Raw genomic sequence first — 27784 nt, 5'->3', positions numbered from 1 at the left:
GGATCGCGCAGGTCCCGCCGGCATTTTCGTTCTCTTCGTGTCATTAGGTGTCACTGCCATGAGAGCTGTGACGCTAGCCACGTACATTTTCCTTCTTACGTCGACAAATCTACATTTGTAGCTGTGTAATATAGAAAACTGAAGGCACACTGCTGCAGTAAAAGAGATGTCAACAGAGCATTAGGAGCAGAAAGTAAAACCTCACTCGATGCCGCATCAAGTGTAGATGACGCAAAAGCGCTGAAACAGCGCCGTTGTCGGCATTTATATAGCTTATTTAGAGTGTACAAGCCTTTGTATGGCTCTATGAAAAATGGCAAGAAATTGAACAAGGTTACAATGTACAACATTGTTCTGAGCGTAATAGGAAGGCAGGAACGGAGTTTTTGGGGAGTCCGGGTGCTTGCGCAGAAGCCTTCCATGTTTCCTTACAATCGTTATCACCTTTCTTCCAACGAAGCTATTTCACGTACCTAAATTCCATAGCTAGATAAGAGTATGTCCTAGTGCCTTCCTCTTCATCTCATGCCGTCTTATTGAGCCTACACACCTGTTCAATAGGAGCGAAAACTCCCTTTGCCTGCTTCAAAAGAAAAGTTACAACGTCACTCACTTGTTCGTGTACGGCATCGTCCAGGGAACAGTGCCTTTCTTTCACATCCGGCTGTTCTTCTTGGTTATAGTTTTGTCGAGAACACCGAGCCGTCTTCCTTGTATTTTCTGAGCGTCGCTAAGATTTACTTTCTGCCGCCGGCTTCCTGGTGCTGTGATTACAGGCGGAGGGTTCCGGGAAAGGCGTCTCTATACACCGAACGCCTCAGAGGCGTAACGGAAGGCGACAGTTTAAGGCCACGCACGTCGGAAGTGTCTCGTAGCACCGACCGCTTTCACAGTGAAGCGAGGGAGAGTCCCAGAGGTATACTGCTACTGCACACTGCGAACAGGGCCGGGAAGTGGCGGACAACAAGCAGCGCGTGGCCACGGCTGGGTGTCGAAGGTCCAGTTCTTTATTTTTGTGCCTGTTTGTATACCAGTCACGTTGTTAAAGTGATAATCGGAAATATATAAGCGTAGAAGCGAGCGCAAACGCTGCGAATGCTTTCCGGCTGATTCACTGTAAAACCTGTCCAGCGCAATAGTTTGTAGGAGGGGCGTGCTTAACTGAAAGCCGAACTCTGCCTATTGTAATGTTCTTGTTCGTTCTCTTAGCTACCCTACACTGCCTAATACACAAAAGAATAATACAAGGATCACCTGAAGTATTACAAATTTAGACTGTGGGATATGCAATATGTTATGCACTGCAGTACTACAGTACTATATTCAAAAGGCCTACTCGACCGTCAGATACCAATATTTTGCATGAAAGGGGCCGGCACCAACGACACTTCCCTCCGTGTTTACCACTTCTTAACTGCGTTCTTTGGTCAGTTGTGTGCAAAAAAATATATCGCTAATGGGTCGCTTCGAGCTTGATCTTGACCCAAATGAAGCTCTCTTCGTGGTCTAGGGTCTGTATCCGAGCTAGTTGGTTCACGTAGAGGGCAGTTGATGGCGTTGGTAATTGTGTAAGGCCTGGCAAGCTTGGCCTTCACTTGTTTCCCCCTGAGCATTCCACTAGCGACGTAGCTATGTGTCCATCAAATAAGAGCCTCGCAAGAACTTAAGCAGCATAGGACTACCACTACACCAGCGACCACTGAGGGCTATATATTCTACGTGTTGCAAAGAGCACCTCCATAATGTAATGTGCAGCTTGAGAATAATTATCACCGCCGTATTCATGTCACTCCTGTTCAGTTGGCATGATAAGTGGCAGGCGGCCGGAGCTCCGGTCAGTCAGGTAACGCACTCGCATAATCGAATAAAGGAAAGATTGTGAGCAAAGGGCCCTGGGTTTAATGTTCACAATAAATGTACGTAGGTGTCCTATCACGATTGGGCCATCGTTGTGGTCATAGTTTAATTATCACGCCGACTGCTGTAGTGAGTGGCTGGCTCTCTTAGCTGAAGAATGTCTCATAAATGCGGGCGCCGTTTTCTCACTAAATTTGTCTGTGTTCCATCAGATAGTTGAATATAACTCGCCAGCTAACGTGATAATTCGGAAGCTTAACTTTTTTTCGTTGGGACCTCGGTTAGTTGATCAGTTCACAACATTTATTCTGAGGCTAAAATAAAATGGGGATTAGTTGAAAGCACGCGATCAACAAAAGCGATGAGGTCCGCCCCGCATCACCAGCACTTGAAAGGAAAGCCAGAGCTCACGTACACTTGCGATGACTCGCACTGGTTAAAAGACAGACGGTAGGGTGTCGACACAGAACTATTGCAACCTGAACCACTGTTTTTTGTACTCGGTAAGCTGCCGAAACACGCATGCGTTCAGGTTCGTTCCCTGAATACCTCTACTGTTTCAGCAGGCGAAAGGAAGTGCAATTTCGTTTCTAATACAGTGGTAGTTCCTATGTACGGCATGCACACTTCAGCACGCTCCTGATAGTTAAATATTGTGCGACGCGCGCAACTCTTGCGTCAGGTTTATTCCAGCGCTTTGAACGCCTTCCTCTTTTTTTTTTTTAACACGAAAGTGTTTTATGCCGGGGTCCACCAAGACTTCACTGACGTATTTCCGTCACGGAAATACGTCACACGAACATACACGAACATAATACAAAGAAAGAAACCAGAAGAAAAAGTTCCACAAACATGCAAAATTTGGAAATCGAACCCACGACCTCTCGGTCCGCGACGATAGATCGCCGAGCGTTTAACCCATTGCGCCACAAACGCATTTGCAGAGAGCTACACAGACGCGCCTTATATATCTAACACTCCTCCGTGTACCCGCGCTCTTGCTCGGGGCGGTGCCGCCGCCTACGAGCAGAAAAGAGAAGTACTGCATTATGACACTAACGCGCACCGACAGTGAACGCTTCGGTGGTCTCAGCACTACGACGCCTCGATGCCAGCATTCGAAGGGACGCTGGCATCAAGAAGCACTACCAACGCCACCTAGGTGGCGTTCACCGTACTCAGCACAGCGGAGCGTGGCCTCCGCAATTAGCTCTGAAAATGTTTCTGAAGTTGATCGCGGAGGCTGCAATTACGACGCGCTGTATGCGCTGATTTGACTCGGTGACGATTCAGTTACGTGCTTTGTCTTGCGCGTTGTATTAGTGTGTAAGTTACGTGCTTCGTCTTTCGCGTTGTGCTAGCGTGTGCAGCGTAGTGCAGCTTCCATATGCACGACGGTTGCTCATGGTCATCGACGTTGGTAGTCGTGATGGAGGAGACGTGCCACCAGGCGTCAGCGTGGGTGCATCAACGCCTAAGGGCGCTTTAGCCACAAAACACCAATAGACATTATATATCAATGTGCAATAAACATTACACTACTTCTGTGAAGACACGTTTCACTTTCGTGTTCTATACCGATTCCTATATAAGAGGGATCAACCACATTTTTTTTTCGTCTCCCCTTGCCTGTGTCTTTCTTGTTCGTGCTAATCTGTTCAGTTGAAACTCCAAGTTCGTCAACACATTTAACTCAAACGTGTAGAGCTAAAACGTGTTTAGGACTACGAAATAATATTGAAGAGCGCGGAAGCTCGTTCTCTCAAAAGAAAGCTCCTAAACCACCGACACGTTCTTTTTTATCGCAGTTTTCTTTAACGGAAGCGAAGCTATAGATCTGAAACAACAAACGTAAGTAGTGACTATTTTTACGTGGTGCCCAATACACACCTGAAAATCTGTCATCCATGCTTCCCGCGCCTGCTGTTTACTATCAGTGCTCTCTTTGTGGCCCTTCCACTCTCTTCCTCTTTTTATCTCCCGACTCCTTTCCCCCCGTGCAGGGTAGCCAACCAGTTTTCGAAAAGATTTTCGATCGCTTGAAAGCACGCTAACACTTTGCATGACCAGATGAAAAGAGAGAGAAAAAGAAAAAGAAAAAAGCTCTTCCCCCACCCGTTTCTACACAACTTCGTTATTTATACACAAGAAAGGAATCCTCGCTTTTAATGACTGACGAAATCTCGCATTCCATGTCCAGCGAAAGTCGAGTTGTGCCTTATTGCGCGCGAAATGCCTGAAATCACTCGCGGGACCGGCGCGTTGTTTGAGTGCTGCTAGCAGCTCTGCCGAGAGTAACAAGTGTTCTTGGTGTCTGGAACGCCGCGCTGCTCCCCACGGCAACGTACTCAAGCACGCGTGCGTGGTTGGCATTCTTTTGCTGTCGCCTATCCTTTATTTCTTTGCTGCTGTTAGTCATTATCTTCTTGTTTCACTCCGCTTTCTACAGTAGCTCCTTTTCAGCGAGTGCATGGCGTTTCGTAATTTTCTTTTTTTTTAGGAGTTTGAAACATAAAGATAAAAGCAACGTTGATAGACGCAAAGGTCAGCAGTTGCCACGGTCTTGCGATATTTACGCGTGAATAAACTCAGCCCTGGTGGTAAAGGCAAGTGCAAACCACGGGGCTTCGGAGTTCTTTTGCATAGATGGCATGAAGTGACTTTGGGAATTAACGCTGCTAAAGAGTGGCGTCAGGTGTTTTTGAGGTCCGTGCTCTGCCAGCTGTTGCCTTTTTCAGGTTGATTCCCTTCACGCTTTTTGGACTTGAAGTATTCAGCGTGCGCTGCTGTTTGGGGATAGATAAGACATGTTACAGCACTAGAAATCACCGCATGCAGGGCGATTAAACGTGATAAAGTTATGATCCCGCGCTGGATAGATGAGATAAGGTGTCTTCTATCCCGTGGTATGGTGTAATTTTTTATTTTGAAAAATAAATTTGACAACTGCATGATTACCATGCTGGTTATTATGGCTATAGTATAAATATCATTTTCAGACGGAACTTACTTCCACATCAACATTTATTTTTAATAAGCGGTGATGTGGACGTTGACTTTGAAAGAAAGTTGGAGCATGTAAGAAAGCTAGTCGTCGTAAGATATTTACGCCTTCGTATTATGATCTGTCCGCACCAAAAGTGCAGTGATGAGTTCCGTGAAATCAATAGGTTACCGCCAAACGGGTATGGTGGCTGGCCTGAGCCAAAAGATTTACGCATAAAAGCAGTTCTTGAAGAGCGTTACGCAAAATTTTGTGAAGCCCACATTTTCCCAAGGTAAGCTTGGAATTCAAAAATATGAAATAAAATTGCGCCCTCGTACAAAGTAATCATCAAATCCTACTGAAAACATTCTTGCAGGGTTTTTTTTATTGTTAAATGTAGAAGTAAGAGATAAGGGATAGGATTCCCGCTCTAGGGCGGATCAAGGTACATTTTGAGCAATAAAATCAATGTACACAAGAAGACACACAGAACCGCAAGGTAAGCATGAGTGTGCGTCTTATGTACACATAAGCCCCCCCCCCCCCCCTTAGATCTCATTTCCTTCGAAAGACTCCGTCCTACTGGTGCTAGTTGATAATCGTAAAATTAACAATTGGGCTAAGGCGATATACGGGCTATCATCGCCTGCAGTCGCTGATCAAACATTCAAACGTTCGTAGAGTAGTAATCAAAGCAAACACACCTCTGAAGAGGGAGCGAAAAACGGTGCAACTCATTTCTATATCTGTCCTTCTTTGGCGAAACAAGCCCGCACAATGTCAGCTCGCGATAGACGTGAAATAGCGGCGTCGCCGCTAAATTCTTCCTCCGCCAAATATTTCTACTCATCGTTTTCCTTTCTTCTTTTCCTGATCCCTTCCCGCCACACTCAACGAAGACCTTCGCGCGCACTATTGACAAAAGCCAGCGCACTCAACATCGAGAGAGCCACTTTTTCTTACTCCAGTACAGCGCGAAGGGGCCCGCTTTGCATATAGCGCAGTTTTCTTCCGCTCCTAGGTTGGCTTTCTTCAAGCACTCCTCTGAGTAGTGTTCCGCACTTCTAGAGAGGATCCTCGGGAGAACAACAACGCGAGCAAGAAGTGCATGAGAAAGGAAGAGAATCGGAAAGGGAACGGAAAGGACTCTGGGTGAGGGGCGTGACACGGTCATGTTTAATGCATCGCCGCGACGAGTTATATGGGGCGGCCGCAGGCATCTGGACGTCATCGACCGTCTAAGTTCTTGTCAACACGGCGGTGACCTGTCGCACGGGATCAGGGGCATGATTAGGTCGACGGAGAAGATAACCAAGCGGCGAAATCAGCCCACTGTGAGCAATTGGCGTATGTATCGGGCATCTAGCTTCTAAGGGTAGCTGTATAGGGACATCTGACTCTTCCGTTTTCTAAAAGACATCTCCGAGACATCGTTTCAGCAGTCGATGCAAAGTTGAGGGAAATTTTCTTTCAAGAGACTTTGGTTTAGCTGTCCTTATTACATTTACTAACTTCATGAAAGTTATGCTCTAGTCATACATTCGCTACTTAGTCGTATAATGGCGTTACTCAGCCTGAATCAGCCAGGTTGACGATTGACGGACGTATTTATACCAATGAGCATATTGGATTCTTACACATATAATAGTTATTTCATTGCAAATTTCGGTATGACCACGTCCATTCGACAACAATAAATATATTTAATCATATCGCTTCGGCCATGGAATGCTTTCAAACTTAGGAACAAGCCACTTTCCTAACTTGCAACTGAAGTGCTACCGGCTAAATATGAGCGCTTTCTCACGCATGCTGTCTTTCACTGCTGTAACAACTCCAGATGTCACATGACTACACTGCTATATGACTCTGCAGTCATTATCAGCGTTCAGCACTTGGCGTTCACACCAACCTCTGCTTCGCGAGGTGTCGAAACCGATGTCCTCGTCGCAAACGATTAAGCGCCGGCCTTACGATTGAGACGGTCCAGCGCCGATGTCAGCTGATATGCCCCTGTTTTCCTATTCATATTTACACATGGGAACTAACGATTGGACATAGTAACATTCTTGTCACCGCCGATAGAGCAGTACTCTTTTAGTTCAGGCTACCGCCCGCCCAACTATGACATATGTATGTACTCTCTTGGGCTGGCTTCTACACACAAGCTCTCTTATTGCGGAGAAGCCAGCTCTAACGAACACCACCGAATCCGTATAGTCTTCTTGCGAGGACTGGGGAGATAGAGAGGTCTGTAGTGAGGGAAAACCTGAAAGGTGGACGTGGATAACAAACTTCACAAACTTCTCGTCAGCTACTTAGATCCATGAAAAGGGCAGGTGAGAAGGACAAAGTGTTAGCGATGACGATGGAAATGATGGTTGCTGCGGCTCTGATGCGAGCACGTATGATTAGCTTCTTGCGCGTGCCACGAGCACCGATTGTGTAGTATTGCTAGCATTTGCAAAGCTATATTCATGACTGCGAGGCTGTACTTACCCGGGTTTGTTTTTCTGTTATTCATCACACCCCTTATGTAAATTTGTCTCTCTGTGCGCCATTCGCTTGAAAGTGAACCCGTGTTTGTGGGCATACGTTTTTCTACTACTCGTGTGTCAGTGAAATGCTGCTGCGCTTCCGTAGACTACCATTTCAAGTGGAATAGTAATACAGTGTATAATTTCCATACTGGACATGTGCACGGCGCCTTGTTACACTGCTCGTACAGGGTCATCTGTAGTGCCAGCGCCGCATCAAAGCGCTGGAATCTCGTATATAGCATTCATTTACTTAAGCATAAGAGCCTCAGCGTGGCATAGACATATATCTTTAAAATACACCAACACTAAATACTCTGTGCCAGCTTGTTTAAGCGTTGTCTGCATCGCGCTGTTACGTTCCATGTCACGGAACGAGCGCCATGTCGTGCAGGTAAGTGTAATTTCTTCTCACTAAATGTCACACGTGACTCTACAGTATCATGTGCTGCTACCGCAGCGCATTCTATACGAAACGTACCTATATATCTATCTGGCACGCAACAATCACACACACACACCTGCGTGGAAAATGCCGCGAGAAGGCCGCACGGTATACGCAGGGAAGCAGCTATATATTCCGATTACGATCGACGCTCTGGGAACGGCTATTCCCGGAAGACGCGTTTTTTCTTTCTTTAGAAGCAATCAATCATGCGGAGAGCGCGAGCGCTCTGAAAGGAAGCACTGAGTCACGGACTTGGAGCATCGGTGGCGGATTTAGCTTCCGTTTCAGAGCGGAGAAGCCTGTGCCTCCGGCAACATCGCAATTTCCACGCGGCATCATCTCCGGGCACACGCATTACGGAGGAGACATGCGCATACTTCAGCCTTCGAGGTATCTTTCTAGGGTTTCACCGTCGCTTTGATCGCGGAGCTCCGTGTCAAAGTGCTTGGTAAGTTCCAGCGATGGGTTGAAATGAAAATCATGCTCCTCCTCAGCAGTGATCCGGGGTGTCAAAAGGGGCCTGGGCGTACAATTGGTTGCTGCTTGTTGTTTATTAACCGCTGAGGAACGGGAAGGATGACTGCCTCTTGGGAAGCTGGCTATACCAAGACACAGTTAATAAAGTGAAGCTATGCCTATTTTCCCATGTAACGCTCACATAGATTTCTCAGACACAGCAGCATAGTAAATTTACAATAATAATAATAAATATAACGAGAAGCAGGCTGTAAAACTCGCGGTAATTGGTACGCATTTGCGGCACTTTGCAGCCGTAAACGTATTTACGGCACTTTGCAAAACATAATGAGCAAGATGTTTAAAACATTTGTTTTTCAGACGATGCGAGTGGCCTTTAACGTGCGTCACCACCTGCAGTTAATTGTAGGTTATGAAGAAAAGGATACACAAAAAAATATCCATATATTTCCTCACCCTGAGCTTATATTAAATATCTGTTTAGATATACCGGGTGTTTACACGAAGACAATAATAAATTCTTTAATATTACCTGTGGCAGATAGCACAATTACTATCATTTAGATGAATTGCTCAAACAGGCGGACCATATTTTAACAAAAAAATCAAAATGCATCATTGAATAATTAGCATTGAATAGTTGAATTTCTAACTGATTATTTTACAGCACATATTGCAAGTTACGAATTGTAGCAGGGAAGTTTGCATGGCGGATCCACTTGGAACGAACTCTCGTGATGACACCAGTTTCGAGATATTAATTTCCGAACTTTGTGAAGAAATGCATTATAGGTTCAGTTACTTTTCTGCTTCACTGCTTAAAACGCGTTCTATTAAACAATGTACGTGGAATGACACTGCATTTTCACCGCAAGCTTGATCTATATCTCGAAAATGGTGTCATTCTCAGGGTTATTTTCAAGCAGATATGCCTTGCACTGTTGCCGGCTACAATTTGTAAATTGCAATCTCTGTCGTAAGGTAATCAGTTAACAACCTAATTAGTGATTTTTGTTAATTCGTCGATTACGCATTTCGATTTATTGTGCATGTAATGTCCGCCTCTTGAGCAGACCAGCTCAAGAGTTGGAATTGGGCTATCTACCACAGGCGATTACAATGAGAGAGAGAGAAATAGAAGAGAGGAAGAACAGGAAGGTTAAAATTGGTTATTGTCTCCGTAGAAAGACCTGGTATATGAACATTAAAGGAAGAACAATGAAAATTGGAGAAAGAAAGGCTACTCTTTTTTTGCTTTCCTCAAAAAAGAAAAAAAATTAAAAACAATCCGAATTTGCAGATGCATTATTCATGCACTTGTTTTCTCTGTCATTTTTGTTTCGCCAGAGACCATTACTGTACATCTATGAAACATTGACCCTCTGTAGACGTAATTCTCGTGCGGGAATTTGTTGATGTTCACGCTGGTGGCAACCTTTCGGAGATTGCGCAAACGTTTTGCCCACGAACATCGTCGAGCACTTTTCATTGAGTTTCCCCAAGTACTTCATGTGAAACTACATGAGCTCGAACGTGAAATAAATGAGCATCGATCGATGCGAGGCTCTTTGCGTTGCGAATGTCGCTGTATGTATCGTTAACGCCTCGTCTTATCGGCCGTGTCATATCAGGCTGATAAACTGGTATTGTTACCATCTGATGAAGTCGTTATGTAGCACCACTATAGCGATGAAGATTAACGTCGGCGCTGTCTGGTTGCATGCCGTCCCTAGTGCGTGAACTTCCCTACTTTTATGTACACCTGTGTACACACACACACACACACACACACACACACACACACACACACACACACATATATATATATATATATATATATATATATATATATATATATATACGTTGGCACATCGTTTGGATCTGAACTAATTTGCTGCGAGAGCAGCTGGCTGCCACAGCGGTCACCATCACTCACAAGCAGCTTCTTTGCGATGTTCACAGCGTGGTCCTCATGCGCTCATTGTTGCCGGTTGCGGACTCCCCATTATACGCACAGACGTCACGATTTACAGAGTCACTGTCGGGCGCAGAAGTTACCAGTTACCCCCTGCAAAAATCACCAAGTGCCAAAGCTGCTCGGAAGCGCGGTGGTTAACGCGTCTAACTCGCTTGTGCGCACTGCCGCATAACTATAGGCGTGAGTTCAGAACCTCGGTGGTGGGTAGCGATGGTTTCTTCTCTTTTACCAATAAAGAGGATGAAGCGGAAGATGAGCTCATGGCTTGATAAAGAGCACACGATGTGGACAGTGACCTCATTGGTTCCCTATGAATAAGTGCTATTTCAGTGACGTAACTTTCATTTCACGGTAAGGTCACGATGACTTTGAAACGTTGACGTTGAAAACTTTGAAACTTTGACGTTGAAAAGTGTTGAAAAAAAGCATTTCGTATGTAGGCAGCGTTGTTCGAATTCTGTGCGGTATAGACATTTTCAGTGCAAAGATAGGTGCGTAAAATTTAGACCGCATTCAAGTTCACATCCTACATTCTCGCTTCAAGTCGGAAGGCACGCGGCGCTTTTACGCACGCTTTTATATACGTATTCTCGAAGCGCCACGTTGGATGCCCGAAATAAGCGCATTCGTAAAAAACCTTTCTAGAGGCGTCACGGCGCAGCACAATGTAGTAAGAGGGGAACGCACTTAAGGAAATGAGATATCGAGTACACAGAGGTCGATCTATTTCAAGATGATTGTGGAGAATTTCAGGTTCTCATCCGTTACACTCCAAACATCGCCCTGAAAAGTGAAAATTTAGTTTAAAAAACAAACAAAAATTAACACGCAGATTAGCATCAAAGAAGCCCTTAACGTTGATCACTTATGTGGCCCGATATACATTTATAACTCCGCTATACTATACGATAAGGGAGAGGGGGCGGGGAGGAGGGGTTCTGCTTGCTGCAGGCGGTCCTAGCCTTGAAAAAGTTGCCGGCAATTTCTAATGCCAAGCATTATTCGTATAGCGTAGCTGCACCTATCACTATGCTATGCGAAGAAATGTAGACATTACAAATTATGGATTAGATATGGCATTGTGCACAACAGCGCACTAATCACCTATTTGCTGACCAAATGACGATGACCAAATACCAGTCTCCTTTAACTCAAATATGTTGCCCCCACAAAATATACAGACTAATTACACTACCCTTCACAATCCCCTCGTAAACTCACTATTCGGCTTACAATACGCACGAGAGACGGTGAACATTTGCACTCAGTTTACGGAAACTCTACCGCAGAACCATATGCTCGTTTTATACTTTCTCGCTTCGCGGTATTGACTTGCCACAAGTTTTCCAACACATCTCAGGGTCCTCGCCAAAATACACCGTCCGCAAGATCACGAGACACGCATGCTGCAGGCCTCTTCTTTGCCATTGCTTTTATGCGGACTAATTTTGCTTTGGTTATTTGTAACTACATAACACTCTGCCCGCAATAGTACAATGTGCTTGTAAGAGAACAGCACGTTTGTGGATGTCCCTTTATACAATTATGTCTCTTGTTATGCACGGTTCAATGATTTTCTATCGCAAAGAGGTGGTTATGCATTTCTTATATCGATCACTTATGCGTCAAGAGAGTGAAGCGATAAGAATATGGCGTGTGTCAGCAGGCGTTTGCTCACATCGGTGCCTATGAAAAGGGATAGAATACCGAGACAAAACTGAGCAAGTAACTAAGCCACGGCCTCCGCATTTAACGGGCACTCACAAGTGGATGACACATCTAACGGTTTGCGATTTCACCCAGTCTTATCTATACCTCTGGTTTTTATAACCACATCATTCACCTCCGCAACGCGGTCTTACCTTCTTGTTTTGGCCAGAAGCAAGCGCCGTGTGTAATGGGCGTCCAATATATTACCCCTGCAAAAGTAAATGTGAGTATAGCGTATTTCGACCTTATAATACTGGGATATAATAGTGGATTTCTAAGTATACCGAGCGTTGAACGCCAGGAGACTCTGAATAAAAAAATATATATTGACAGTGAAAGTTTAGATTTTTTTCCTTGCGTGATGGGCTGTTCGTTTCCTTTAACGGTTAACTGAAAAGGAAGGTTAAGGTGTGAACTCTATTCAAGCTTAGTATTTTGATTGATATGGTTGTTCGTGTGCATTGGTGCATGTTTCGATTGGAGATACTGAAGTGACGGGCCCTACTGTGTGTGGACTGTACTCCATGTTCTTTATTCTTTGAAATTTGTCCATCTCGCTCTTCCTTTCCTCTTTTCTCCCCTTCTTCCTATCTTCCATTTCTATGTTTCTGTCTCCTCCTTTCTGAAGAGTAGGCAGGCGTCGGGCCCCTTCCGGTGGCAGTTGCCAGCCTTGCTCCTTGCTTTCCCTTACCTGTGTATATGTTTACAAATCAAATAATAATAATAATAATAATAATAATAATAATAATAATAATAATAATAATAATAATAATAATAATAATAATAATAATAATAATAATAATGAATACTTTTCGCACTTTAACCTTTGGTAAAAATGTGTTTTATGTTTCTTTTTTTTGTGTGCCATGAATTGCGGACTTCTGTTGTCAGGATGCTAATTTCGTTTTTTCTGTTCTAGGTGCGAGTTTAATATTTATTATGCTGGCACAGCCTGCTTTATGGTAGCCAATTTTCGCAGGCCTTCGTCCCTTAATAAACAACGCAACAACGCGAAAACTAAAAAAAAAAGAAAGGAAAAGGAAAGCAATTGACTGTCTTCCCCGCTCTTCCGCATAATCAATAATCAATATTACGGCCGCCGTTCCCGAGATGCGAGAGGGATAATTATGGGGCGACGTCTTTCATCTGCGAGCGAACTTAAATAAATGCGGTTGCGGACAACTCTTCCACAGTATCTCGAAGATCTGGAGGAGATGACGATTAACTTGAGAAAGAAACAACCGTCGGAGAAGTCTACGAGCACCATGTACGTGAAGGCCCATTCCGCTCAAGAGGAGCCGATTGCGAGATCGGTTCATTCAGAACTCACGCGGCTGCTGCCGCCACCGAAGCACCAAAGTCACCCTCGCGTAAACTTTACGGCGCGCCTTTACACAATCGATCGACAAAGCCGTATGTCTCCGTGTATAGGAATGCGAAAGCATCGAAGATCGCTGGCGCCAAGCGTACAAAAGGATGAGTACGGTGTCTGAGACGCCCGGAATCGCAAGCCGGAGAAGCGAATCGCCGGGGGCGTTCTGAATCGCTGGCTGTGCGATGTGCGCCCTCTCTCTCTCTCTCTCTCTCTCTTTCTCCCTCGTCGCAAGGGGAGGAGAGATGTACGAGGCTGCTAACGTATGCGCGTAGCGTTTCTTTACTAGCAACTTATAAAGGGCAATTCGTTAATTCGGGATTACAGCGCCGCCCGACGAAGCAAACGCTGGCGTATGACGTGCGCGGAGAGCTGTAAATAGCGGTGGATACGCACACGGATCATCAGCATCTTTAAATAACGTGAAGAGCTTCGCGAAAGCGCCGCGTTCGTGAGAAAGCTGGACCTTTTACTATCTTTGAGCGCGAAATTTCGCAATGCGTGTTTTCAGATTTTATCCGTGCTACTAATACTTTACGAACGTAAAGGTTTATCGACCGATCGAATGAAATCCTTGATCAACTGGTTTTTGTACACCGCTCTCACGTTAACTTTCGTTGTGTGTTCACATTATTATTATTATTATTATTATTATTATTATTATTATTATTATTATTATTATTATTATTATCCCCATCACACGTCATTTTTATTGGCATGATATAAGAAGATGTATTCGCACAAGTAAGGTTCGGGCTCCTCTTTGTCACTTGAAGAGGTGGTACAGTTACCTGTATAGTTGTTAATACTTGTGCCCCTAGCTTTAGCGCAGGAGTAGCAGGTGGCTTTAAGAAGCGCTGACATCATCCTTTGTGCGCATTTATTTTAAAAAAGTCCTTCCATAAACTGATGAAGGAAAAAAAACGGTATTTTCTTGTGATGGAAGTAAACATTCGGGCGTATCCTGATGGAGGCGTGGTTACAGTCAGGCGTCAGAGCGCGTCGCACTTCCCTAAGTCAGTAATACATAATCCTTCCCAATGCAGACACGTAAATCTTCAAGCCAAATAATTGGTTACGGTGAGTATACTTTTGACTGACAGCATGTTATTATCGAGACGAATACGTTCACTTTCATTTGCAAATTCTTACCCACAGATTATATATGTATATAACGGGTAATCTTTACTTGCATTGACTTTCAAAACCAATACTCAATAAATAGGAAAAACAAGAACGCTGTGACATTGCACGGCTCCTGGATGACTTCAAGAAAACTAGGACGCGAATTTCAAAAAGCGAGTAAGCGACAAACAGAGAGATTAATGATGTCATACGTCCTTCGTCCAGTCTCTCGCTTTTGTCATTCAGTTTCCTTAAACATTTTAGCGACAGAATGTTCACGAAATCAGTCAACCTCGTTTCTGTAATTTACGCAATTTGGCACCACGTATAACTGGCTCGAGAAGGGGGATTCGCTGGAACTTCGCGACTTATTTCATCACTGACCCGGAAAGCCATTGCGAGAAGAGTACGCGAAACACGCCACGATAACGTTGGCGGAAGACCATCAAACGTTTAAGATTTATTCCAGCATCCGGGATGCTGAGGGCCGTGGTGAAAAAGCCACTACACGGGATTGACAAAGACCATGTCCCAGTACAAGTTTACAGTAGATTACATAAACAAATGCGCGAATTACCGACTGATTTCACCCACATTCAACGAAGACGATCAAGGCAGCACCACAACTCGGCTGCAGCGAACGGGAGAGAGCACTCGCACTCGTGCACGATGTCATTCGGGTCACAAATATCAAATGAAAACAGGGCCTACGTATAGTAGCGATCTGTACAGACTTTTCGTAGCGTATGCAGGCGTTGCCAGCTATAATTGAATTAACCGTGAAAAGGATTCACTTATCGGGCACAGAGCCTACCTACCTGAGAAGCATTACTGGATGCGTGTCGCGCCTGGTTTGACACGGCCTGCGGAACATGCGAAGCACAAGGCTACACTGGCTGCTGTAGCGCGCGTCGGTCGCCACACACACACATGTACTCACACGTGTCTGCCCCTGTCACAGCAGTTAACACGCAGCGGGTAGTATGTCAATGGGCCGCGAGAGGAAAGAATGGGCATTCAGAGCGTGCCACTTGCCTACGCCTAACTTCCCGTTCGCAGGCGCGCTCGTTGGTTTCAATGTCAAGTCAGCGATATTACTGCCACGTTGGGTCCTGGAGCATAATGGTAGCGCTGATTGAGGGAATCACAAATAGTTGACAGCGGTTTAGTGATGGTAAAAGAAAAATACGCGACCTCAATACGCACACTGATCGGATGTGGTCGTCTTCAATACAGGTTCCCGGGACGAAAAAAAAAACATCCCTGCGTGGTGGGACAAAGACAAATGCGCCACATTTTTGGATAGCTTTCGTCGTTTGTGTTCAGCAACGCACCCCAACTCTTGGTTGCAACACGCGCAAGAGTGTGCAGCTATACCACTGCGGCTTTCAAGCAATTACTAAGCAAGTACTGAGACAAACTGCGACACCGCGGTACCTTGAGGCCTCCCTGTTTAAATGCGTCTTTTGTGCACGAATGCGATCAAAAAGTTACAGCATGTTAAGCCAAACCGTTATGTCTTTGAAGGGTTAAGTCGTGTATCAAAGGAACTGCGAGGCACCAGAATAAAGTTTGCTTGCAGGGAAGTAAAAAGGGGAATAAGGGGGGGAATACCTTCAGTAGTCTTCACTGAGTAAAATTGGCGCTCCTGACTTCTTTACTCTCAAATCTCTGCTCTAATTCATTTCATATACAACCTTCTAAGCGCTTTATACACTGGGTAACGATGTCGCAGCAGATATATCTTAATGTCCGCGAAATCATCAAAGTTTTGAAAAGTGGGCTTTGCAAAACTCTAACGTGAAGCTCTGGCTCGTCGTCCTTTTGAAATCGCTATCATGGAAGTGAAGACGGCATCATATAAAGAACCGCCAACCACTTCAGTCCACTGCGCCGATCATTAGAATACAGAGCTGTCTCACTATTATTTTCTTGACTTTTTTCATGAGAAGTTAGTAGGAAATCGCTCAGATGTCACAAAGACGACGAAGCTGATGATGCGACGCTGGCGCAGATGCATTTTGAGAGAATTACAGGGAATAGCACTCATTTGTGACACGCCCGTTTTCTGAACACCCGAGTTCGTTCAGAACCCGGAGGCTCGGAGTGGCCGGGTATTTCGTTTCAGAATGGGCTCAATGGCTCATTTGCCACTGTTACGAGGATTCGTCTGGGCGTGCGTGGGCCTCGCAACCAAAACTGATTTGCTGTTTTTTCGCGCATCAACGAGTGATAACGATGATGCGCACCTGCTATTGTCCCATAAAATAGATACCGTGGTGTTGAGCGCAAATGAAGCATCTGAAAGTGTCCCGACAAGCAAGACACCCAAGCGAGTGCGCACCTTCATTTGCCGCAGAGCGCCAGGGACACAACTCTTGGCAGCCCAATATGTTCTTGGCAGTGCAACAACGACCTCATGTGCCTCGGGAATCATAGTGCCTGTTGTCAGTATTTGTTTAGAGGTCGACGAATATAGACTTTTTAGAATAAAAAATCGAATACGAAAAATATAGGTATCTAGTATCGAATATCGAATCAAATATCGAATCGAGCATCGAATCGAATATTGAATCGAATATTGAATAGAATATTGAATCGACTATCGAACAGTCAGACGCAGGTAGATATTTCACCTGTAGGAACATTTATTTCGACATAATTAGATACCACACCTGTACTGATAAGCGCGAAAAAGGCAAATAACTATCCGGGGCAAAGGATCAGTTTTAAACAAAATATCAATTATTATTATCAAAAAACTGCACGAATAGCGTCTCAACGTCTTTAGAGACTGGTTGCAAACAACCGTTCTAATAATGAATGGCTGCTGTGACTAGCCTTATAAAGAACGCTCAATAAAATGTTGCCTAAAAGAACCAGAAGCTGCAGAGAAACAAAAAAACTGCTGAAATACTCTTGCGCCGTAAGCACATGTAAAAGGGCCCGTCGTAGGAAAAAACGTCCCTGGTTGCTGCCTAAAAGAAGAAACTGGCACGTGACTAGACTGCGAAAAACACTAAATGACATACTGGAACCAAAAACCACAGGTTGTCATGCAGGCTTCCAGCATGAGACAAAAGAACAAAGCTTACAATGCTCATTTTGTTGCCGCATTGCTTGGAAAACTTTTGTCATTGTTTAACAGAAGTGAAACAATGACAAAAGTGTGTTTAGTAGGCGAATAACAGTAACCAGACTTTAACAGTTGACCGTTGCGAAAGATTTTGTTAGTTTCAAATATTCGAAATTATCAAATAGTTGCTTTTCGAATACGAAAAGTTAGTGAGCAATATTCAATTCATATTCGAAACTTCGAATATTCGCCCAGCCCTATATTCGTGATCGCTCGTCCATTCCCACTCCAGGAGCATCGTGGTTCAGAGGGTAACAAACATCAACCGTCAGCATCGCGGTGACTGATGGCGCAAAGACGCAGTTCGATCAGTGCTTCTGTAGTGCCCGGATTTTTGCTCCTGTAGATAGATTCATGAAACAAAATTCACAATATTTACAAGGTCGGAACAGAGACTGGCTCATCAACACTACGCAGTATAGTGATCAGAGTAGGGGAGTGTGAATTGAGTGAAGTGAGAAAGGAAAACAAAGCAGCCACTCGCCGCTTACCTTGGACTTGTCTAGACTTGCAGTCGGAATGCTCAATTTTTTTTCCGCAAGCCGACCGTCACTATAGTGTCACAAGTGGCTGTGATCACTGAGGAGTGCAGTAACGGATACCACAAAATACTCGTTGAAGCGATACACAAAGCAGGCCTTATATACTACATATAAATCTTTGTGGCGTATCACAAGCTTTCTTCGATATAGTAAAAAGGAAAGGACTATATAAATAGTAAAAGCGAAGCGTAACTGTAAATCGGTAACGGCTGTCAGTCAGAGATACGCCGTTTGATATTTAGACAGGCAGCCGGGTGGAATCGACGCAAGTGCAACGGTCATTGAGAAAACTACCGTACCTCGTGTATAGGGGTGAGGTTGTCTAGATCTGCGACTTATCAATTTGCGTCGAATGGCGGAACGTTTTTTTTTTACTTTTTTTTTGCTTCCAATTAGTGACGCAAATTTTCTTTCGGCCGCGAATGCACGCTGTAGGAGCGACGCATGCGCTCAAACCGCGCGCTCATGCGAAATGTATCAGCCTGCGTGTTTTGTTACGAAGTGGTTCGATGTTTACGACGTCCTCCGTGTAATAACATTTTATTATTCGCGCTTCCAGCATATATGTCGCGCAATCTTGTTGACTGAGAACGCAAGCAGCGTGAGACATTCCGCCGTTTTGCGCAGCGTTTCAGGCTAAAATATGAAACGGTATCTTGTCACCAGAACACGCAGGGTTGATGCGTCTCCGTCATTTCAAACTGACTTCTCTATGGCTGAAAGTTAGATGAGAAAACAGAGCACTGCAATAAAAGAAAACTTAAAAAGAAAGCCTCAGAAAAAGAAGAAAAAAAAACACCGAATACGTTCGCTTCGTAACGCAGGCGCTGAAACTCGTTTCTTGCTCTTGCTTGGTTAAGACACGTCAGATGTGTAGTTAAAAGGGAACAAAGTGCAAGCAAGAGTGAAGCCAGTAATCTGAAACTCGAAGCACGTCGCGAGCGCTTTAAATCTGCCACCGGCGTATCTCCTACACGATCAACACAAATTTTGCCGCAGAAGGCAGTGTACTCAGCGTATATGAATGAATGCGTTCGTCTTTTTACTCACAAACATGTAGAACATAAAATATTAAAAAAAACGAAAGTATTCGTGCCACCGCTTTTAATTTTTTTTATTCTCCGTCATAATTCGCATAGAGATAGTGGAAATTTGCATAATGTCATTTTCTACGTGCATATAGTTTGGGCGTGAAAAAAAAAAGTGTAATCAAATTACTTGTTCCAAGCAACTTTGATGATACTCTTACGGGGCTTCCTATTCGCAGCGTGGGAGTTCTGTATACATCATCCAGTTGGCAGTATTAGATTAGAGTTTCTTTCTCTATTTCAAGTTAAGCGATTCGAGTGTCTGTATGGATCTCGGCACGAGTCAGAATTGTCGTTAACAACGCCGCACTGTTCTCCGAGATTCTGGTCTAAAATAAACAAGATTGGCTTTTTTTTAATTTTAGCTGTACTTCCAACTTCAAAAATAATGTCTCTGCGTTCAAAAACGTATGTTTTAGGCACGAAAAACTTACCAATTTCAATATAGAGGGAAGATACCCTCTTTACATTCAAAACTTCGTAACTCCGGTAAGAACGTAGTCAAAGAACTATCTACGCGCCTGAGCAAAAGTATACGGACTATGGACTCCACGATAAATAGCCGATTTTCTTCACCGCCTATGAGTGTAACTTGAAATTGAGGACTGCCGTCCAAACTTGGCATTGTAATTTTTCTAGTGCGCTCAGCTTGTCGAACATCTGGCCCCTGTACTGTTGCTCACAGTGTGTACACCCGTGAGCAAACGTATACGGACCAGGGATTACGTGATAAAGCCGATTTTTTCAACTGCCTGCGAATGCAACTTGAAATTGAGGACTGCTGTCCAAACTCGGCATTGCGAACTTTCCATTGTACTCGTTAGTTTCAGTTTATGCATGTTAATTACGAAGAAATTCAGTTTTTGCGGCGACCCTGTGGTCCGTATACTTTTCCTCACGGGTGTACATACGTATACAACCAATACATCACACAAATCGAGTTCCGAAGCTCCTTCGCGCTAGACCCTGCGCCGGTTTCGTGTTGAAGACAAAATTCAGCATAAAACGTAGTTCGATGTACAGAACATATATCTTGCGACTGACACATCACCGCTTTCGAAACCACCTCGGCATTTATTGAGCGAAAGTTGCCACGTTCTCTTGACGAACGCAGATAAGAAGGAATGCCGCAAGTCGCAGCTAATCTCTGCTTGTTCATCCATCATCGCCCCGACGCGCGAACAGCAACACCTAAGAAGTCGTACGCTTGCTTATGGCGCTCTTCTTTTTTTTTGCCCGTCTCTGACACGTCATTGTACAGTTGCTACAACAGAAAAGGGGGGCGGGGAAAGAGAACGGGGCGAGACTCTGGGGAGCTCATGTTGCGTGGAACAGCCATTCACCCTGTCCAAAGCTCTGCAGTGGACGGCAGGGAGCACTCTTGTGTTGTACTGTCTCGTGTATATAGGGTATCGTGGCTGACAAGGACGCGTGGAAAAGGCAGAAGCCTGTGGAGCCTTCCAAAGCTTTGCCGAGGAAATGCACAAAAGTCGGAGCCCCACTGTTTGGGTTGTTTAAGTTGTTGCTTCTCGTGAACTTGTAAGTCATCGCAAAGAGAAAAATTGTTGCGTCCACGTTATCCTCCCTGCGGCCGAAAGGACAGAAGGAGACGCGCGCGTTCCGGTCTTCCTCTGCCGCATACAAAAACAATGCAGTTCATTAGGTGGTAAAAAAAGATAACCTTATCCATTACGCTGCGAAGAATAACGGTGAATTCAAAATGCGTACGAAATTTACCACATTGTGGGGTTGTCACATTTATCGCGAGCGGTGGTGTCGATAAGAAAAGCAAGAAAATGACTACATTAATAGACCCTGGCTTCTTTGTCTCAATAAAGGCGAAGATAAATTTTCTACTCATCAACGAATATCTGACAGGCAACCGGTGACATGAGGATCCCCAGCTGACATCGCCAGTTTCACAGCATTGCACTACACCACAGCAAGGCACCAGTACGACGGAAGAAAAAATGTGACGCGGTCCGCACTACAACTTGGTTTTCAGCGACGTGGCGACTGCACATGCTCGTTGAAAGGGAGTTGTCTTCCTTTCATGAAACGCACCACTGACAAGAATGTCAATGGCGGCTCGGTTTGTATCTGGATAAGCGGAAGGCATTCAGGAAATCTGCAACAGCAGCCTGGGCCGGTATGACGTAGCGATTCTTTCCGTTCGATTTTATGCCATTTTTATCATCCACCATTCACGGCCGGCTGATACCGTTGATAACGGAGGTGGAGCGCCGCTCTGCCCGACAACAAAAGCGCAACAACGAATCGCATCGGAATAGAATCGTTACAATCGTGCCGGCCCTGAATGCGGCCGATAGATTTTTTTTTTTCAAACCTTACGTTGATCGAGCTTGCAACGAAAAAATGCTGGGGTCGCACTCACCCGGGAAGAGCGAAAGCCGACCCGAATGCGTCCCCGTTGCAGGCCAGCTCGAGCGTCACCGGCGCGTCGTCGGGAACCTGTCCGAGCAGACAGTTGGCGTGCTCGAAGCCCGTCAGGCACGTTCCGTTCACGCGCAGCACCACGTCACCGGGCCGGATGAGGCCCGTGCGGTCGGCTTCGCCGCCGGGCACGACGGCGTGCACCACGGCGCGCACACCGGCCGCTTCACCCATCGCTCCGGCGCCGCACGTGGTGGTGGCTTGCAGGGAACCGCGGCGGGCCCTGGCCGGCGAGTTCATGGGGCTGCACCGGGGGCTGCCCGGTATGACGCTGGCGTTGGTCGTCGAAGGCGGCGGTCCGAGCACGAGACCCAGGCCGCCCTGGCGCCGCTTCACCAGGGACACCGGACGGGACGACATTGCCTGACTGCCGCGCGGAGGGAGCCGTGCGTCTCCGCGCGCAAAACTTCGGCGCGCCGCTTTTGCGCGGCTTTTTCCCGCGCCGCCCGCCCCGCAGCGGACGGTGAAAGAGAGGAGGGCCGTGGGGGGAGGCTCGGGAGGCGTCCGAGCCGCGAGAAAGAGGGGGCGAATGAGGAGGTAGGCGAGAGATGGGCGAGAAGGATGATGCTATGCCGCGTGCTATATTGAACGCGTGTGCGTGTGTCTCTTTCGCTCTCTCTCGATCCTCCTCTCCTCACCCTCGTTTTTTCCCAGTCAGCTGTTCTTCGCCGTTTGCGGGACGCGGGGAAGAGTCGAGTGAAAGAGAGTGAGGGGGAAAAGTGAGAAGGCGCCAATCTGAGAGACGCCTTCCCCAGACCTAGGGAATTTCTAGGGATCGCGCGCGGAGCGCATCCCCGAGTCGGGACCCGCGGCCTCACGGGGGGCGGGGCTCGAAGTGGCTGCGGCTGCACTGCTGACAAAGTACACTGTCGCATGCTCTCAAAAGGAATATCTCATCAGCGTTCAGTTTTATACGTATAGCTTAAGCATTTCTTCTATAAATGTGGCCTAACGTCACAGAAGAAGGCCGTGCAGGCGCTTCTGCGCTTCTTGCGAGCCACCGGCCTATCTGACTGACTGTGATTAAAACGCTCTTCCAGCGTGTGCGATTTCTTTTGTGCTTTCATTTCTTTCTCACTCTCTTTCTGTCCTTTTTCTAACCCCTCTTTCCCTACCCCAGAGCAGGGTAGCAAACCGGATTCTAACATCTGGTTAACCTCCCTGCCTTCCTCACCATCTCTCTCTCTATGTATAAATAATAAGAAGACAAATTACTAATATGAAACGCTTCGCAGGTAATAATAATAATAATATTTTATTGCCAATAATAAAATAAATACATTCATACAGGCCTGTCAAAGCCTTTGAAGGCTTGAGCGGCAGAGCCTGGCAGGCTGCAATACCATACACGGTACACTAATAAATTTATAAGCAGCGAACTCGAGTATAGCATAGGAGAAAAAAAGTTATTCAAAGTTAACAGTGTCTATGAAAAGAATTTCTGTTGAGCATAATTAAACACAGAAACACAGCAATGCGTGTGAACAAAATAACCATAAAGTATGTAACCATACACCAATCTGATCGTCATGGTGCTAAGAAATTGCACAATCACATGCATGAACACAAGCAATAATGGTAAGCAAAAGGAACAAATACGCCTTTACAAACAGATATGCCTTAGCAGTCTCTTTAACTTGTATTTCGTTTTTTGCACAGAAGGTGCTGGGAGTAATTTATTGAAATAGGTTGGATAGGTAGTCTATCCCTTTCGGACGCTAGCCAATGCCTGTTGAAAATTTTGTTTCATCTGAGTTTTGTATCATCAGCAGCATCATCAGCATCTTTAAAACGAGATGCCAGCAGAACATAATAATAATTTTGGTTTATTCATTGAGTTTTGTTTATTCTACGAATATTCACCCCTCGTCTGTAATACACGGCATTGTTCTGGCTATAATGGCGGATAAAATTTGGTGCGACAAGTACAATCAGCAATAAGCGGAATATCAAGCAAAGCTCATTAACTTTACTTGTCTATGTAGAGGACTGCATATTACACTTTTTACTAGGCTTCCTATCTGAAAACCTCTCGGAATAAAATTTTAGTGGCGGCTAGTGGTGTTGTTTGAGTTGAGATACGTGCTATAAAGTTATGGCACTTGCTACCTAGCGGATGTTTCAATGACTTCAGTGTAATCTTAAAAACAGGGTTGCTGAGCTGACGGTGCCTCTCTTATTTTTTTCGGCAACATAATATTCGCACAGGTGAACGTCAGAAATTGTACGATAATACCTTATTACATTTGCTAAAATTTTCTAAATATCTTGTCCTTATTTTTTGTGATATATGTTCCAGCTACAACATGCAAGCCACTAAAAAAAAGCTCCAAGTTTTTCCGCTTAGTGCGCATTACGAGTCCAAGTAGCCCTCCACAAGCTTGTGGCAGACTCGTAATGTATTTGCGTAATACTTATTAAAGTCACAGAAAGCGTTATCAATACTAAATAAATTAATGTGGCACATTGCGGCATAATTGGCGGGATAATCGGTACAATTCCACGCTAAAAATTCATGCCTGCTTAGCCACTAAGCGACGGGGCTCTGCGGAGAACACGACCTCTCGAGGGCAGGAGGCGCGGTGGGGCTGCGAATATTTAGGACGCAACGCAGAAACTCAACGACGAACGTATAGGGATGAAAGCGCGAAGGGGTCCGACTAGAGCACCTAGGTTTAGTTAGGCTCTGTAGAAATAAGGTAGTGATAATGTAACGAATCTATTCTGATGTTATTCCTTTTCGTGCTTACTGACGATAATCACTGACCATCACCAAGGACCACCACTGACCCTTACCAGCAGGATCGGCCCGTCGTGAGAGATGGATGTTAAAAAGAAATAGAATGAGCGAAAAAAAAAACTTACATTACATTGACTCTAACGTCCTGCTATGTTACAGTTATGAGTGCCCGCGCAGCGTAAGCGAGGGCAGCTTCACCAGGGCACATGTATTTTGCCTATCGGTGCAGCGCATCGTGTTCCTCTTAAGATATCAGACCAGGCCACACCAGACCAAATAGACCACACTAGACCAGACCAGACCAAACCAGGCCCGCCCGCCCGACCGACCGACCGACAGGAAGGCTGGCTGGCTGGCTGGCTGGATGGATGGATGGATGTACTAAGACTGTGCTAAGTGCCGTCTGAGACAATACCGTCTGAGGCTACAGGAAATCAGGGTGCTTTATGTCCAAAAATTCACGATCTGTCGCCCAAAAAAGAGAGGCCATACTGGGGATATCAGGAATTATTTAAGTCGTCCGATTTTCTGAAGCGCATGAAACCACTCCACCAAACCAATGCACGATACACGGACACTTATTTTAATGCTGCTGCCACTGGGAAGGTACGAAACTCACGACCTCGTGCTCAGCAGCACAGCTCCATAGCCACAGATCCACCACCGCGGCAGCAGTCTGTGCATACTTACACATTGATATCGCTCGAGGAAGGAAGGAAAGAGTGGAGAAGGAAAGGCAGGGATGTTAACCAGTTTAGCATAACCGGTTTGCTACCCTACACATGGGAGCGGTATGGAGGAGAATGAATGATGGGGAGGAGAGAGAGCACATATCACAGCACACACGTCGTCAGTCAAGGAGAAGCAGTACGGCAATGAAGTAGACAGGAGAAGCGCATTACTACCGCTCCTGTCCAGTCTACTTGGACATCGAAGCTGTATTGCTGTATCCGCTTGAACGATTTCAGTGCCTAAAGATAGCATACCATGAGCACCGATGCAGCTGCCATAAGAAATGGTCAGTACCGAAGACACGCACAATCGTTAATGGGAATACAAAGGAAGGTACAAGCCACATCATATGGACTGCTTCGCGGCTCTGAATCTTCAGAAGGAAGAAAAAAGATATAACTAGTGCTTGTTCGGCATCTCCATAACTGAAGCACGTATACTTAGAGCTCATCGCAACTCAGTAGTATCTGTACGGAAGTATCCACACTGAACAGATGGAGCCTACAAATACTTGCCGGCGCCCAGTTGTAATGCGCTCTAGCATTAGCGCAAACGAACGCGACAGGCGGTTAATGGCAGCCCGTACAGCATTTACACATCCAAAGCCCGTTGCGCCTTGGTTGCTCGAACGTTCCGTATAGGCACCGAGATTCGGTAATGAAGGCGTCGTCACGAACAGAGACCGGGGGCTTCATAAATGTTTGGTTAATTTTACTGGAACCGTGCGAGGCGATGATAACGTGGTCTGGTTAAACGATGCCAGATTCCCGGAAAGCCTCGCGAGCGCTAACCGTGTAAAAAGATATAATAATAATAATAATAATAATAATAATAATAATAATAATAATAATAATAATAATAATAATAATAATAATAATAATAATAACAAGCTCACTGTTCTCAGCCATTTTGGCTAGCGCAAGAGTTAACTTGCGGATTCACGTATCGCATCTTTCCGATGACGAGTAGAGATCCAGCATTGCGCACCGGTCGATTGTATCCAGCCCTCGATAGGGTGGACAAGCGTCTACTATCGCAACAAATGTGCTAGGTCAGTATATGCTCCAAAATGAACTCCGCGCCGAAAGCTATAGCAATTTTGCTAAAGTTCTTGAGGCCACGTGCCTGCATGACAGACTTTGATAACGCTGCCTGTTACCGTTGCTATGGCACTTGATTGTGTACGCGTTTTATTTCGTTTGTGCTCCTCTCTCTTTCCCATTCTGTCCCTTACTCTTTCCCTTCGGACAGGGCAGCCAACCAGAATTACTTCGGGCTAACCTCCAAGCCATTCTATGCCTTGTTTCTCTCGCTCTTTGTATATTACGCAGCGTACTGTTGCAGGTACTATTGCAGGCATAAAGTCCGTCCGTCCGTCCGTCCGTCCGTCCGTCCGTCCGTCCGTCCGTTCCGTCCGTCCGTCCGTCCGTCCGTCCGTCCGTCCGTCCGTCGCCGTCCCCGTCCGTCCGTACCGTCCCGTCCCGTCCGTCCGCCCGTCCGTCCGTCCGTCCCGTCCGTCCGCCGTCGCTGTCTGTCGCTGTCTGTCCTGTCTGTCTGTCTGTCGTCTGTCTGTCTGTCTGTCTGGTCTGTCTGTCTGTCTGTCTGTCTGTCTGTCTGTCTGTCTGTCGGTGTCTGTCTGTCGGTCGTTGTCTGTCTGTCTGTCTGTCTGTCTGTCTGTCTGTCTGTCTGTCCTGTCTGTCTGTCTGTCTGTCTGTCTGTCTGTCTGTCTGTCTGTCTGTCTGTCTGTCTGTCTGTCCTGTCTGTCTGTCTGTCGGTCTGTCTGTCTGTCTGGTCTGTCTGTCTGTCTGTCTGTCTGTCTGTCTGTCTGTCTGTCTGTCTGTCTGTCTGTCTGTCTGTCTGTCTGTCTGTCTGTCTGTCTGTCTGTCTGTCTGTCTGTCTGTCTGTCTGTCTGTCTGTCTGTCTGTCTGTCTGTCTGTCTGTCTGTCTGTCTGTCTGTCTGTCTGTCTGTCTGTCTGTCTGTCTGTCTGTCTGTCTGTCTGTCTGTCTGTCTGTCTGTCTGTCTGTCTGTCTGTCTGTCTGTCTGTCTGTCTGTCTGTCTGTCTGTCTGTCTGTCTGTCTGTCTGTCTGTCTGTCTGTCTGTCTGTCTGTCTGTCTGTCTGTCTGTCTGTCTGTCTGTCTGTCTGTCTGTCTGTCTGTCTGTCTGTCTGTCTGTCTGTCTGTCTGTCTGTCTGTCTGTCTGTCTGTCTGTCTGTCTGTCTGTCTGTCTGTCTGTCTGTACATGCGTGTGCGTGTGTCATCTATCTATATATATATATATATATATATATATATATATATATATATATGTCTATCTATCTTTCTAATTATATATCTACGCTTGAGGACGGAAACAGTTGAATATAGGGCGTGTTTCAATTCTGGCCAGCATTGTAAACAGTCTACGATGACAGCTAAGAAGGCATCTTGAAGCCCAAGCGATGGGACGTGTCTAGAACCTTCAGGAAAACCTCTCTGCGACATGACGCCACCTCACGCTCACAAGAAACCGCTTAGAAAAGCACATATTATTGCTGCATTTTAACACTTTGCGTATGCAAACCCAGGGAAAACGCAGCGTTCCTTACACCAAGTGCAGAAGAAA

The 27784-nt window shown here is 45.6% G+C and overlaps 1 protein-coding gene and 1 long non-coding RNA gene across 3 annotated transcripts in view; both read right to left on the bottom strand.

Moving 5' to 3' along the window:
• LOC119446119 (nitric oxide synthase-like protein) overlaps window positions 1-22140 on the bottom strand; it is a 407352-nt gene extending 385212 nt beyond the window's left edge. For both annotated transcript variants that reach the window (XM_049663915.1, XM_049663916.1), the window contains exon 1: window positions 21652-22140. In XM_049663915.1, the coding sequence (XP_049519872.1) occupies window positions 21652-22070 (419 nt within the window). In that variant the 5' untranslated portion in view covers window positions 22071-22140. The remainder of the gene's footprint in view (window positions 1-21651) is intronic.
• LOC125944084 (uncharacterized) overlaps window positions 1-27784 on the bottom strand; it is a 465938-nt gene that overhangs the window by 385212 nt on the left and 52942 nt on the right. The gene's annotated exons all lie outside the window — the stretch shown is intronic.

The sequence above is a fragment of the Dermacentor silvarum genome, chromosome 3 (assembly GCF_013339745.2).
Source record: "Dermacentor silvarum isolate Dsil-2018 chromosome 3, BIME_Dsil_1.4, whole genome shotgun sequence".
Lineage (NCBI taxonomy): Eukaryota > Metazoa > Arthropoda > Arachnida > Ixodida > Ixodidae > Dermacentor > Dermacentor silvarum.
Note: the sequence above shows the minus strand (reverse complement) of the source record. Positions and strands in the feature narration are given on the sequence as shown.